At 47.0% G+C, this 14,922-nt stretch overlaps 1 protein-coding gene across 1 annotated transcript in view; it reads left to right on the top strand.

Moving 5' to 3' along the window:
• Positions 1-10,140: 10,140 nt before the first annotated feature.
• The window catches only part of chrna5 (cholinergic receptor, nicotinic, alpha 5), a 35,978-nt gene continuing 31,196 nt past the window's right edge, over positions 10,141-14,922 (top strand). Inside the window, 2 exon segments of the mRNA XM_057348052.1 lie at positions 10,141-10,250; positions 10,705-10,801. Coding sequence (XP_057204035.1) covers positions 10,729-10,801 — 73 coding nt within the window. The 5' untranslated portion in view covers positions 10,141-10,250; positions 10,705-10,728.

Consider the following 14,922-nt stretch of genomic DNA (forward strand, 5'->3'; position numbering starts at 1 on the left):
TCGCTAGGCAGGTTAGTACTTTTCGGCAGCAAGCATCGCTCCCTGAGAAGAGTTTAAAGGCATCCTATTTGGCATCCCTCCATCGCCCGTGCTTAAAAGCTGCACACAATCGGCGAAACATTGTTATTACCAGCTACGTTACTAAAGACATCGTCAGGGAGTTATTGGGAGAGGACGCTGCACTAAAGATAGATTCTGTGCCTTTGTCAGGCAATACAGTGAGCAGACGCATAGGTGACATGGCCAGTGATATTGCTTTGCAAATTTTAGAGCAACTGCGAGATAGTGAATATTTTGTGCTGCAGCTGGATGAAAGTACCGATGTAGCAAATCAAGCACAACTTATGGTCTACATTCGTTTCCTCGGACGGGGCAGATTTATCGAGGAACGTATGTTTTGTAAACCCCTTGAAGGCAGAACCACAGGACAGGATATATTTAATATGATCGATCAGTTTACGACGGGCCATTCAGTAGACTGGTCTCGGTGTGTTGGAGTGTGCACTGACGGTGCTGCCGGTAAGCGCAGAGGAGTTGTAACGCTGATAAATGAGAAAGCACCAATCACACCCATTGAAACACACACTTTTCGGTTTACTGTGCAAAGAAATGGGTGCAGATTATGAGTGTTTGCTGCTCCACTCAGAAGTACGCTGGCTTTCGCGCGGGGCTGTTAAGTCTGGTGTGTGCGCTGCGCAAAGAGCTGAGAGAGTTTCTCTCTGGTGAAAAGACAGAACTTGCCTAATGTTTTGAAGATGACTCGTGGATACTAAAGTTGTCATACATGGCACATTTTTTCCAGCATCTCAATGTCCTCAATCAGAGCATGCAAGGGCACAATGTGTACATACTGCATGCACAAGATAAGGTACGTGCATTCACACAGAAAATATCTCTGTGGGAAACGTCTTGGTTACGGATGTAACCTCAGTTCCCTGACGGAGGGAACAAGACGTTGTGTCGAGCCGACAGATGGGGTTCCTATGGAAAATGCCACAGCGCTGTGCCGCGTCACAATCTCTAGCGGAGCGACGCTGACTGGCCTGGGCGAGTCAGACGTGGGCGCCAGCGCGAAATTGTAACCATCCAGTGCAGAGGTAGGGGGTCCCAGAGCTTTTTAGGAAAGGTGGGAAGCCCCTGCCACCGGCCGTCACGGGCGGAGGCCTTGATTCTCTAACAGCGAGAAGCCGCCCGGCACCGTAAGGGCCACTGGGTAAGCATTAATCCCCCCGGGGGAAACGCTACAGAGACCACTATCCTGCAATCGGGAGGTCTCACCACATGGTCTCACCATCAGGGGAGAACTCATGGGAAAATGTGCGGGCTGAAGGAGTTAATCGCAGGGTGGAGGTCCACCTAGGGAGGTGTTGGGTTGCCGAGTCGGGAACCATACATGAGGATACATCAGACGGAACCGCCCATGGTGGGGGGGTTACCACGTCTGGAGCACTAGGTCCGGTTTGAGCTATGTGGTAGATAACTCAACTGTTCCCCAGCCAAATGGGCAGGGCTGCTCTGCCCAGCCTCTCCCCTGGAAGGGTGCTTAGTGATGGATGGAATGCCTGTTCTTTACCCAGTGGGGAAAGAAGGGAGGCGGAAATAGCCACTGACCCCCCTAAGGGAGGGGGGAAGGGCTTTCGCAGGCGTACGCCCTACCGGCTGCCGGACCCACATGTTGCCCTGCAGGACGCGGGCTGACACCGGTTCCGCGCGTAGGTTGTAGAACCTCGCGAAGGTGTTGGGCATAGCCCAACCCGCAGCTCTGCAGATGTCTGTGTCAGTGGAGACCACACCCCGGATGGAGTGTGCCCTCACTCCCAACGGGCAGGGGCGATCTTGGGATCGGTATGCCGTAGCGACGGCATCCACGATCCAGTGCGCCAGACTCTGTTTGGAGACACTCCTCCCCTTCTGCTGACCTCCAAAACAGACAAAGTGCTGCTCAGAGCTTCTGAAGCTCTGCGTGCGGTCCAAGTAGAGGCGTAGTGCGCGTACTGGACACAACACGGATGGGGTTGGGTCTTCCTCCCCAGTGGGGAGCGCCTGCAAGTTCACCACCTGGTCCCGGAAGGGAGTGGTGGGAACCTTGGGCATGTAGCCGGGCAGTGGTCTCAGCATCACGTGAGAGTCTCCAGGCCCAAATTCTAGGAAGTCCGTGGACACAGAGAATGCTTGTAGGTCCCCCACCCTCTTGATGGAGGCGAGCATCACCAGGAGGGCAGTCTTTATCGTAAGGTGAGAAAGAGCGGCCTTTCCCCAGGGCTCGAAGGGGGGCCTCTGGAGACCACTTCCAGGTCCCAAGAGGGTACGGAGTGCGGGCGAGGTGGATTCAACCTTCTCGCGCCCCTAAGGAACCTAGTGACCAGGTTGTGCTGTCCTAGAGACTTGCCAGCAACTGGGTCGTGATGTGCGGCTATCGCGGCAACATACACTTTCAGTGTGGAAAGGGAGAAGTGTCTCTCAAGTCTCTCCTGTAGGAAGGACAGCACGTTCCCGATCGAGCATCTCTGTGGGTCTTCTTCGCGAGAAGAACACCAGGACGAGAAGAGGCGCCATTTAAGGGCGTACAGCCATCTAGTGGCAGGGGCCCTAGCCTGGGTGATGGTCTTCACCACAGCAGGGGGTAGCCCACTCAGGGTCTCCTCGTCCCATCCAGGGGCCAGACATGGAGGTTCCAGAGGTCTGGACTGGGATGCCACAATGTTCCCTTCCCCTGCGAAAGAAGGTCTTCCGTCAGGGGAATCGGCCAGGGGGGAGTTGTTGTCAGAAGCACCAGCTCTGAGAACCAAGTCCGGTTGGGCCAGTAAGGCACAACTAGTACCACTTGATGCTCCTCTTCCCTGACCTTGCACAGGGTCTGTACAATGAGGCTCAATGGGGGGAAGGCGTACTTCCGCTTGTCCCGCAGCCAGCTGTGCGCAAGGGCATCCGTGCCGAGGGGTGCCTCGGTCAGGGAGTACGAAAGCGGACAATGGGTGGAGTCCGGAGAGGCAAACAGGTCTGTTTCTCCCCTGGGTGGAGCCAGCAGATGGTGAGACGGGGCAGGAACCGTCCCTGTCCAATCCCCAAGCGATGGAATGGCTGGGGTCAGGCCCGAAGGTAACCTCGATCTCCCTGGGGTCCACCCGCCAGGGCCGCTTCTGCTTCCGCGACGGCTGCTGACGGGGTGGCGGTTTCCTCTTCGACGTCCTTTTCCGGGAGGCAGCCTGGGTAGGGGGCGCTGGAGCTGGTGTCGAAGAGGGCCGGGGCTTCTGGGAAGCAGACGCCGCTCAGGATCTCAAAGGCCTGAAGGCGGCCGAGTCACGGCGGGCAGGATGTGTTTAATCGCCTCCATCTACTTCTTCACTGCCGAGAACTGCTGGGAGAAGTCCTCGACGGTGTCACCAAACAGCCCACCCTGCGAGATGGGTGCGTCAAGAAAGTGAACTTTCTCGGCGTCCCGCATCTGTGCAAGTTTCAGCCAGAGGTGTCTCTCCTGGACCACCATGGTGGACATCGCCCGACCCAGGGCCCGCGCCGTCACCTTAGTCACCCGTAGGGCGAGATCGGTGACGGTGCGGAGTTCCTGCATTACCACTGAGTCGGTCTTACCCTCATGGAGCTCCTTCAACGCCTTGGCCTGATGGACCTGCAGGATGGCCATGGTGTGGAGGGAGGAGGCAGCCTGGCCAGCAGCAGTGTAAGCCTTCGACACCAGGGATGCCGAAAACCTACACGCCTTGGATGGGAGTCTAGGCCGAGCTCTCCAGTTGGCCGTCGTCTGTTGGCACAGGTGCACCGTGACAGCACGATCCACCTGGGGAAGCTCGACATAGCCCCGGGCTGCCCCACCATCGAGGGAAGTAAGGGCGACAGAGCCGGTCTGACGGGAACGGGCCGTGAGAGGATCTTACTCGTTCCACATCTTACTGAGCTCCTCATGCACTTCCGCGAAGAACGGGACCGGGGCCGGGCATGGCTTGGAGTCGCGCTCAGACCCGAGGTACCACGTATCCAGCCGAGAGCGCTGGGGGAGAGGCAGTGCGGTGCACTGCAGCCCAATGCTCGCGGCGGCCCGGAAAAGCATGGTTGACACCTCGACGTCCGCTTCTTCCTGGGCTCGACCCCCCGAGGGAGGGAGCTCAGAGGAATCGTCGGGGTCGGATGCCAATAGGTCGCCCTCCGATGCTGCAATCGACATCTCATCTTTGTCACGCACTCCCGAGTACATGGCCGAGGAAAAAGATGGGGTAGGACCGCCTCCTGGGGAATGGTCAGACGAGCAAGACGGGGCGCGAACGGTCCGTGAGCCTGTGGCTGACGGGTTAACGCTCACGATAATTCCCATATCACCCCCGGCGCTAGCCGTAGCCACTGCGGTCTCGGAACGGGTAGCAGACGAGGTGGCAGCTGTGTCCATGAAGAACACAGCTACCCATGACCGCGACGTCTGGATCGCCATCCGCCTGCAGTGCGGGCAGGACGTATCCACAAAGGCTGCCTCAGCGTGCCGGAGACCCAAACACCTGAGGCAGACTTCGTGTCCGTCCCCTTCCTTGATGAGCGCGTTGCACCCACGAGAACAGCGGGCCATGTCACGCTGGAGAAATTTGCTCTTTTAGAAAAGGAAATTGCTCAAACACCTCCGGAACTGCCGAGACGCCCAGGGGAGAGTCGCTGCAGGAAGGGACAGTCCGCTGCACCACGTCGTAGATTCCAGCAGGAAGATAGATCCGTGAAGATCGGAAGTAGATCAACGAAGATCGTAGGAAGATCATCAGATGCACAGGCTCTGAAGACCAAAAGGTGAATGAATGCAGCACGCCGTCTTGCTTTTATACCCGGATATCCGGGGCGGAGTCCGGCATGCAAATTTCATTCGTCAATTTTCATTGGCCTTTTCTAAATAATCAGAAGATGATAGGTTCTCAAGTCAAACCCCATCCGTCGACTCAACACAACGTCAAGAGATCCACAGAAAGGGAACTAAACTGCAGGAGGGAGTTACATAAATGTTTCCTCTCTTTACCCAAGAGTGCATCTCCTCCACTGCTGACAACATCATGCCCATAATCCAGTCTCACCTGACACATCTCAAGGGCTATTTTAAACAATATTTCCCTGATTGAATAACACCCACTTGGACTTTGTTAGAAACCCATTTGCACCAGGGGTTGGCACTCATCTGGATCTAGCAGAACAAGAGAAACTGTTGACTTGACAAATGAAGGAGAGATGAAAACAAAGTTCCAAAGCCTTTCTATGTCGAGTTTTGGATGTGTTTTGGAGTTTTGGATGGAAATATAGTGTCTTTCACCTTTTGATACAACCTACTTGTGTGAAGCTGGATTTTCAGCACTGAAAGTACTTCAGTCCAAGCATAGAGCACGTCTGGATGTTGAAAATGACATGCGCCTAGCTCTCACTAAAATAAAGCCACGCTTTGACAAACTATGTAGGAGCCACCAGGCTCATCCATCCCATTTAGGAGTTTTTGTATCAGTGAATTTGCTTCATATGTTTAATGCAAATGACCTTCAGGTTCAACTTGTCATATACTACTTCCTTATAAAAAGGTACCCTGTTCAGTTAATGTAAATATTTAGCAATTTCAGGAATCAAAAAGCTACAGAAGTTGTAATTTGAAATGCTAAATTGTTCATTCTCATAATCATTTTTGGCTCTAGTGAATTTACTTGTCAAACAATACAAGAGCATTGTTATTGAAGAAATTTTAAATGCTGATTTGTTGTCATATGAATTGCGTCGTGTATTTACAGTATGGACATGTCTTAAAAAATAAAATTCTTAAGGTGCCTTAATATTTTAGGCAAGGGGGTCCTCGGCATTGAATCATTATTTGGGGGTCACTGTGATTAATTTTACTAGTAAGGTAAACTGTCACGACTGAGAAACACTCGGATTCAATTGCGGGGTAAGTAGGACTTTATTGAGTGAAGACACACAGATGTGCACTAAGAGAGTTCATAAAGGGCAAGTTCAATGGAAGAATCAGACTGTCCAGGCTGACTTCAAGGCCAACTGGGAGACCCAGCGTACGGCAGTGTCAGCAGAGGTGTAGAGTAGGAAGGCAGCAGAGTATCACCACAGCACCAGTGATGGTCGGATGACGGCAGACAACCCCGGTGAGAGCGGCGGGAGCAGAGCTGGCAATCAGTGTGTCGAAACCGCCCTCCAGTAGAGCCGGCAGCCTGTGGCCGGCAACAAGACGAAGAGGCAGTAGTTCAGGAACAGTTCCAGGTGGCGAGGTCGGCTACGGGTGACGTTGTGGTGGTAAGCAGTCCTCAGGGGTTTGGGGTGACACAATTTAAACAAGAAAATAATCCAAGAGGTAAGGTAATCCAACAAGACGTACATCCACAAGACAAGACAAGAGTAGCACTATAACTATAATCTAAGGCAATGCAAGGCTGTACTAGCGTACTATAGCTCAGCGTACGGAATCAACTAGAGTCAACGATCGTACAAGGGTAGTGAGAAGTGATGGAGAATAAATAGGGAAAAACTAATGACCACCAGGTGAGAACACTAAGGGCTAACGAGGGTCTGATGAGTGGCGACAGGTGAGTCACACACACACACGCAGACAGTGAGCACGTGCGGCTGCCAAAACAACCCCGCATGCTCGGGCATTCACACAAGCACACGCACACACACACACACACAACGAGGACAAACGAACAGTGCTAGCCACGGGTCCCGACAGTAAACACTAATATGTTAATGTAATTAATGATTTTGAGTCACCTGTACATGTACAGTTTGAAGTATATTACAAGTATTTCAAGTGCAAATATCTAAATAGTATGTTCATAAAAATACAAGCAACTAGTAGTTTACTAAGAATACACTATGAAGTGTACTTACAAATGCACTACAAGTATTTATCTAGTTAACTATAAGTATATCTGCAAGTTCACCTAAAGAAAGGTTACAAACATACTTTAAAGTTTACTCTCAGTAAACTACTAAATTATTTAAAGTATACTTTTATGAATGACAACTGTGCTACAAGTAATAAACTAGTAAACTACCAGTACACCTACTAGTAAACTACCAGTACACCTAAAGATAACCTACAAGTACACTTGCAGTATAAAAACTACTTAACTAATGGGAGAAAACTTCAAAGTGTACTTTCATAGACTAAACATGTGCTAAAAGTATTGAACTAGTAAACTATCAGTACACCAACAAGTTTACATGGAGTATAGTTGTAGTACAAATGAAAACCTAATTGTAAACTTAGGGAGCAATTAAAGTCACGGTTAGAATACCAAAGGACATTAAAGAGACCTTTGTACTGATTCACAAAGCAGAGATGAACGGCCCACAGCCCTTAAAAGGACAACCTTTCCCCCCATTATCTTAAAAACGTTCAGCTTCTTGCATTGAACAGAATATAGGAATAAATAAAGAGTGTGCGGTTTTCATTGTAATTACTTGTACGATATCATATGGAATATACACAGTGGTCAAAAGTTTACATACACCTGATTCTTAATACTGTACAATGCTACCTGGAAAATCTATGACAGTGTGTGTGGTTTTGTGATAGTTGTTTAAGGGTTTCTTGTTTGTCCCGGTCCATTAAACTGTTCACTGGTCTTTGATTTTTCTGCATTTTCTGCATGTCTGACCTCTGTCCAGCAGTGACTCTGATGTTGAGATGATCTTTACACACTGACATATAATAGTTGTGTATGAGTGATTGTTGTCAGTGTGTAAAGATGAATCTAACATTGTATAGTCACAGCTGGACAGAGGTCAGACATGCAGAAAATGCTGAAAAATTAAGAAGTAAGTATTAAGAATCAGGTGTATGTAGACTTTTGACCACCATACTGTATATCTCTTCATAGGCCTGTCTATATGTAATGTGCAGGGCAAATTTCAAAGCTTCAGATGTGGTTTAAAGTAAATGTAAGGCAATAGATGATGCTGTATAATGCTTGATAATATTCAAATCATCCTCTGTGTGATAAGAGGAAGCCAATCGAATGCAGTCCGTAAGGTTCTTTGACAGTTTAATAAAAATCTTCTAAGAGCCATCCTAAAGAGCAATTGACTTTTCCACCTTCGGAGATAAAAACCGCCAAAGTTAAAACGGGGATTCTGGGACGTAGAGATGAGATGACAACCCATGGCATAGGACTGACATCACAACCAACGTATCACTCAGAACTTATACGTTTGCCTACGTACATGCCAACGTACAATTACGATCTCATTCACGAACAGATGTTACGTGTGACGTTTGCATAGGTATTTGATTACCTAACAGCGCATCATCCCTCACGCAAAAAATTGTCGTCTGCTGTTTATGTATGTATATAGCAACGTGCCATAGCATCACAAATGCAAATGTAATCACCCGAACTCAACCTTCGTATTTACACATACAAAATTATCATGTTCCCAGATAGCACAATCCATCTGGTTTACATCTATTTGACGTCTGCATTTACATCTGCAAGACATCTTAAATACATAGTTTGCTCATCTGCAATACGTCTCGGAAATACGTCTGCTAAAGATCTGGAGATCTGCTGCTTAAAAACATCTGCTAAACATCTTAGAAAGAGCTGTTGTACATCCATTCTAAATCATAAACATCTTACAGACATCTTCTAGATGTCTATATGACGTCTGACAGCAGACATCTCCGAGACGTATTGCAGATGAGCAAACGATGTATTGTAGATGTCTTGCAGATGTAAATGCAGACGTCAAATAGACGTAAACCAGATGTATGTGTGCTATCAGGGTTGACTCGTCCAAATTTCACGCGATCGCGTTATAAGTATTGTCCCCGTTTGCGTTCCATATTTTTGAACGTCTGTTGTTCACCGGATCTGAGATTTAAGGCGGATGGTGATCGCTTTCGCATCTGTTCCTCATACAAATCGATTGTTTCGCGTAGGTACCCTTGGAATATCTGTATTTTTGAACAACATTGTGACTGCTTGTATCTTGTGTTTTATATTACGATAAATAAACTTTTACATTATTTGCTTAAACTGCCTGAATAGCGTCATGTAAACTCAATTATCTTAAATTAAACTTAAATCAAACCCTGACACATCATCATTGCAAATTATATGCAATGTACAATTTCAAAGCGACTGTAAAATTTGCTGCCCTGCATGTCGAAAAACGACGCCAAAGGTGTACCCTGCACATTAAAAAGTGACGCCGAGGGGTGCTGACCGAGCGTCAATATGTGACGAGTCTAGAGTGAGAATGTGTTGAGTTTGCGGGTTGACATGCTGTATGCTTATGTAACCGGTCCCAATCGCACCGCGGGCCTCGAACCGGCGACGGTCCGGATGGTAGACGGGCGCTCTAACGAGGAGGCTTAAAGACCGCAGTCTCTAGCGTCTGTCGCTAGAGCGCCTCTGTTGGCCTCCGTTACACTTAAATGAGCACCACCTAGTGGTAAGAAGCAACATACATCACAGGTTCCATTTTTAGAAATGGTTTCTATTTCTGTGACTTTGCGGCTGACAGCTCTGCCCATACAGCGATCTCATTCGATAGAAGTTCTGCACCTCATGAATATCATCATCAAACATGAATGAGCAGAGACTGATTATATAAATGTACAAACTGAAATTATAGTAGGCCTAATTGTAGCATAGCATTCGATGAGGCATCAGGGAAGTCATGAAAACATGACGCATGTGCAGACTCTTCAGCTCCAGCATGTACAGAGAAAAACTGTTCTGACTGGCTGTGTTTTGTGCTTGATTGACTCGTCACACCCCTTTTGTGAATTCAGTGTGGACAGACAAATTGCTTATCGCTGGAACCTTATCGTTTCGTGTTTGGTTAAGACGCTGTATTACCCATTAGAGAAACTTCAATAAAAGCATATTTGCCTAAAATATTTTGATTTGCCTGTTTTATGCGGATATATATACAATTTACAAATATCATTCACACGATTCAAAATTATTTTTGACTGTACATAAATACACTGTAACGTCATATACATGATATCACAGACTGCTTTTCATTCTTATAAGAGTATTAAACAGAAAAGCATAAACAGAAGGGTCAGACTTTAGCAGACTGTGATTGGTTCTTCTGTGGGGGAAAATGCATGCGGGGGGCAGGGCTGCTCTTCTGGAGTGTGACGTTGAGTGTGTGTGTGTTAGCAGTCGCACAAACGCTGTTTGCCATGAACACAGCAACCAAATGGAAGACAGATATTCTGAGGATTTTAGTCTCTTCCTGTCCATTACCAGGTAAGAATAGATGAGAATGAGACAAGAGATACAGATAGGGGGAGAGGGTTATCAGACTGAACAATATGTGTATAAGCGCAGTGGACAGATAGATAGATAGATAGATAGATAGATAGATAGATAGATAGATAGATAGATAGATAGATAGATAGATAGATAGATAGATAGATAGATAGATAGATAGATAGATAGATAGATAGATAGATAGATAGATAGATAGAGATAGATAGATAGATAGATAGATAGATAGATAGATGCTGTGTGAGCTCATGGAAAGGTTAATTTACATATCCATTGTTTTTTTTCTATAGATATTCACACAATACATGTTTGTGGTCATTCACAGATGCATGGAAGATGCAGAAAAGGTGTAGGGTGTACGTACATGTGCAGTACTGATGCTGTATCTGATACTGGTGTGGTTATGGAATAACGAGTGAATGTATGTTTGCAGGTCTTCTCTGTGGCTGATGATATAATGCTGACAGCTGACAGTGTTTTCACATCTCTCCTGCTGCTCATCTGCTCTCCTGTCCTTTGCTCTTCTATTGGTGAGTTTCTCTCATGTTGTCGTAATACCCCACCCAACATCTCTGCCTGGGTGATTTTTTTCGCTTAAAGGACAGGGTTATCAATACTGTATCACAAACAAACAACAGCTAACTGTTGTTGGTATAAAGCAGAAAAATGCGATATTTAAATTGGGTAAGTAATAATACATCATTTGTATTGACTTCATGTATGTATTTTATTAAATAAATGTACAGCATTATTTACAGCGGTAAACATTCGAGCATTACAGCAGAATGTGATGAGTATTGGGAGGATAAATTTTATGGTAATGTTTCCTTGATGATTTTAAAACCTAAATGGCTACATCAACAACAGTTCATAATAACATGAGGATAGTTTTAGTAATGAAGGTATAAATCGTTTTTTTAAAACGGGGTCAATTCGATGTCGATTCTCAGAAGCCATGAATCTATTTCTTTCAAGTTTCCGCAAGCACTGAACATTCATTACCGTGAATGTTATTGCTACTACTATCCACTAGATGTCACTTTTATTTTTACAACGGGTGGATGTTACAACAGGGAGCGTATCGTTCATTTATTGCTTAATTAACATGGCAGATGCGGGTGTGTCGTCGAATTTAACATCACTGTGGCGAAGGGGGCGTGGTTCAGCGCGGTCTGCAGCGGGAGACAGAGGCGGGAAACGGACAGGACAGGACGTAAGTAGGTCAAGTGCACATTATGAACACCTGTGTCTCGTTCCAGTGATTGGTGAGGAGATGGTAAAAGCCACCTGGAGGAGACAATTGAGAGAGAGATTGGAGGGGTTCGCCGACCCTGGGGCATGCTGCCATTTGGTCCTCCGTCAACGTAGGCCGATGGCACTGGACCCACTGCGCAGCTTTCCTGGGCAGCTGCGCCACAAACTGCTCCAGTACCACCTTCTCGATGATGCCATCCACGTCGCTGTCCAGCCATTTGCGGCAGGCGTCCCGGAGCTGTTGAGCCAACACAAAGGTCCAGGGACCGGAAGCGCTGGCGCTGCTGCTCCGGGGTCAGGCAGACCTGCCTTTCTGAGGTCTGCAAATACCTGGAGGTTCTGGACTGGCAGCTGTTGGGCCGTGAGCTGGGCTTCTCCCGATAGCAGCGGGATGAGTCTTGCTGCCCAGACATCACGGGGCCAGCCAGACACCTCCGCGTACCTCTCAAAAAGCTCCAGAAAAGCCTCCGGGTCATCCTGTGGTCCATCTTGTGGAGCGGCAGATGGTGGGACGGGGGTGCGGCTGGTGTTGTTCCCGAGGCTTGCTCTCCACGGACGATCCAGCTCCGGAACAGCTTGCGGTCTTCCTTCTGGGCCTGGACGAGAGCCTGGAACAGTCTCTCCTGCTCCTCGCATAGGCCCAGAAGGGCTTGGTGGTGCTTCTGGTGAAGACCGGCAAATGATTGGATCACTTCCGCAAATGGCGTTCCTGGTGGATTCTGGATAGCAATGGCGTTCTCCTTCCTTCCCGGGTTTCGGCACCACTGTAACAATGTTCAAAGTAAGGGAGTAAGGAAGGAAGGAGATTTTTTGGGAATGAAACCAAAAATAAACTGTGCACTAACATTCAACAATAACTTTTCAACATCAATTGAATAACTCTCGCGGTTTCTCTTGCAAAGTTCCCGAGCTCTCAGCCGCTCTCTCTCTCGTTTGTCTCCTCCAGGTGGCTTTTACCATCTCCTCACCAATCACTGGAACGAGGCACAGGTGTTCGTAATGTGCACTTGACCTACTTACGTCCTGTCCGTTTCCCGCCTCTGTCTCCCGCTACAGATCGCGCTGAACCACGCCCCCCTCGCCACAATCACCTTCACATAAAAGGCAGCGGTTCATATGATTGTAGCATCTCTTTACAGCTAATTTTGTGAAATTTTGTTTGTTATACTGTATCTTAAATGTAAAATAACCTGATCCTGTTTGATCAAAGTATGCGACTGTTCTGTTTCAATATACCCAAGTGTGTTTAAAGTTTAATATACAGGTTTGTGGCTCTTCATTTTATTTTTTAATTCACCATTCTAATCTGATGTTTACTGATCTTTTTTAGAAATATCAATAGGATTTGTATTAAATCTATAATCATTGACTCGAATCGAGAGCTTGTGAATCGGAATCAATTCAAATCGCAACATCGGAATCGATACCCAGCCCTAGTCCAGACAATAATCAACGGCAAACAACGTTTCTATGGTAAACTCTCGTGCCCGCAGCCCAGATGAAGCTACCCAGAGCGTGAGGAGTTTAGAAGAGCAAGCGTCATGCTTTTATTGAAAGTTACGGTTCTCTGTGGCGTATGATACAGAACTCAATGCCTCGCTATGTAATCACATGTAAAAAGTTTTCAAAACACACCATGCAGCAAAGTCTCCGGTGAGCAGATGGAAGCAAACTATGCCAGTATGGATGCGCTGTTTAACTCCTCATATCCGTGTAATGTTGTGTTCACACCAAACGCGAAGAGTCTAATCGCGTCGCGTCCCTCGCTCTAGTTTACTCACGGGATTCATACAGCCTTTTTCGCGTGAAACAAATCCAGAGTGACAAAAAAACAACAACTGTGCAAGGATCTAGATGAGGAGCGTATTTACGCACATCAACAACATTTCTTTTGGTTTCCTCTTTTTTTGTCACCAAATATGTCGGTGTCATGATCCTGCCTCACCTTGTCATGCTTTTCTAGTCTTGTGGCAGGGTCATGATAGCCCCACATGGCATTGTTTGTTTTGGCGTGCCATGTGTTCTCCTGTCTCGTCTCCTGACCCCACCCCCGCGTTTCCTCATTATTGATTAGGTAATTGTTTCATGCCCCGAAGCTGTTCCCTCCTTGATTTCGCACACTTTATTATGCCCTTGTGTTTGCTGTCTTGTGCGAATCGTTTGTCTATTTTCCCTGGGTCATGACATTACGTCATAAGTTATTCTAGTCCTGTCATTGAAATATCTTTCTTGTCGAGTTATTCTAGTCAGTGTTTTGTCAAGTGGTTATTTTTTAGTTAGTCTAGTCAGTGTGGTGTTCTTTGCCTTGTACCCTTTATTGTCTTGTTATTTTTCTCCCTCGTGGGTCTTTGTTTTGTCTTTTTCCTTTATTAAAGTCTTTTGGTTAACGCTTCCATGTCTGCACTTGGGTTCTGTACACAAACCGTGACAGAAAGAACCGCCCGAAATGAACCCAGCAGACAATCTCTCACCAGCAGCTCGGCAGGAGTTGGCTGATCACCAGCGTTGGTTTCAACTTTTGCCATGATCCAGAAGGGGAACAGCCCGTTTCCCCCTCAGGCCGATCGGTCCCTTGTGGATTATGCCCGGGCAACGGCAGCAAAGAGGGGTTTTCTTCTAGAGATCCTGTTGAATGCCTACTTCCTGCTCACAGTTTGATAACCTGCTAGCTAGGGTCGTTTCCAGGATTTCTCGGATGGACACCAACTACAGGCAATCCGTCTCAGCTGCCTCTCCATCTGTCTCAGGTCAGGGACAGTTTCATAACTGTTTTCTACATAAAATCATGCTACATACTGTAAAGAACATTCTGTGAATTCTGTGTCATGTCAAAGATTAAAATTATAACACTTAAAGGGGTCATATGGCGCAAATAGGTGTTTTTCTGTGTCTTTGGTGTGATAAAAGTTCCCCATGCATGTATTAGACACATAAAATTGCAAATATTAAAGTGTCGTAACAAAAGATGCATTCTATCTAAAAGTGAATGCTCACCCAGACCTGCCTGAAATGCCTATTTTATTGATATCAGCATTTCTGTAGCAAAGCTAATAAAATACAATTAGCACTACAACTAATGTTAAATGTATTCTTTCCTCTCCAGATACCTTGCCACAGGTGACTCCTTCAGGACAATCTGCAACAGTTTCCGTGTTGGGTTTTCCACAGTCTCCATGATGGTCCCTAATGTTGCCACTGTAATTTGGGACTGCCTTGTGGAAGAGTTTATACCTGTGCCCACCACAGAGGAGTGGAGGTCAATTGCACAGAAGTTTGAGGAAAGGTGGAATTTTCCTCTCTGCTGTGGAACTCTTGATGGGAAACACGCTGTCTTGAAAGCACCTCCTAAATCGGGATCCCAGTTTTACAACTACAAAGGAATATTCTCTTAAGTTCT

This window comes from Triplophysa rosa, linkage group LG12, assembly GCF_024868665.1.
Source record: "Triplophysa rosa linkage group LG12, Trosa_1v2, whole genome shotgun sequence".
Lineage (NCBI taxonomy): Eukaryota > Metazoa > Chordata > Actinopteri > Cypriniformes > Nemacheilidae > Triplophysa > Triplophysa rosa.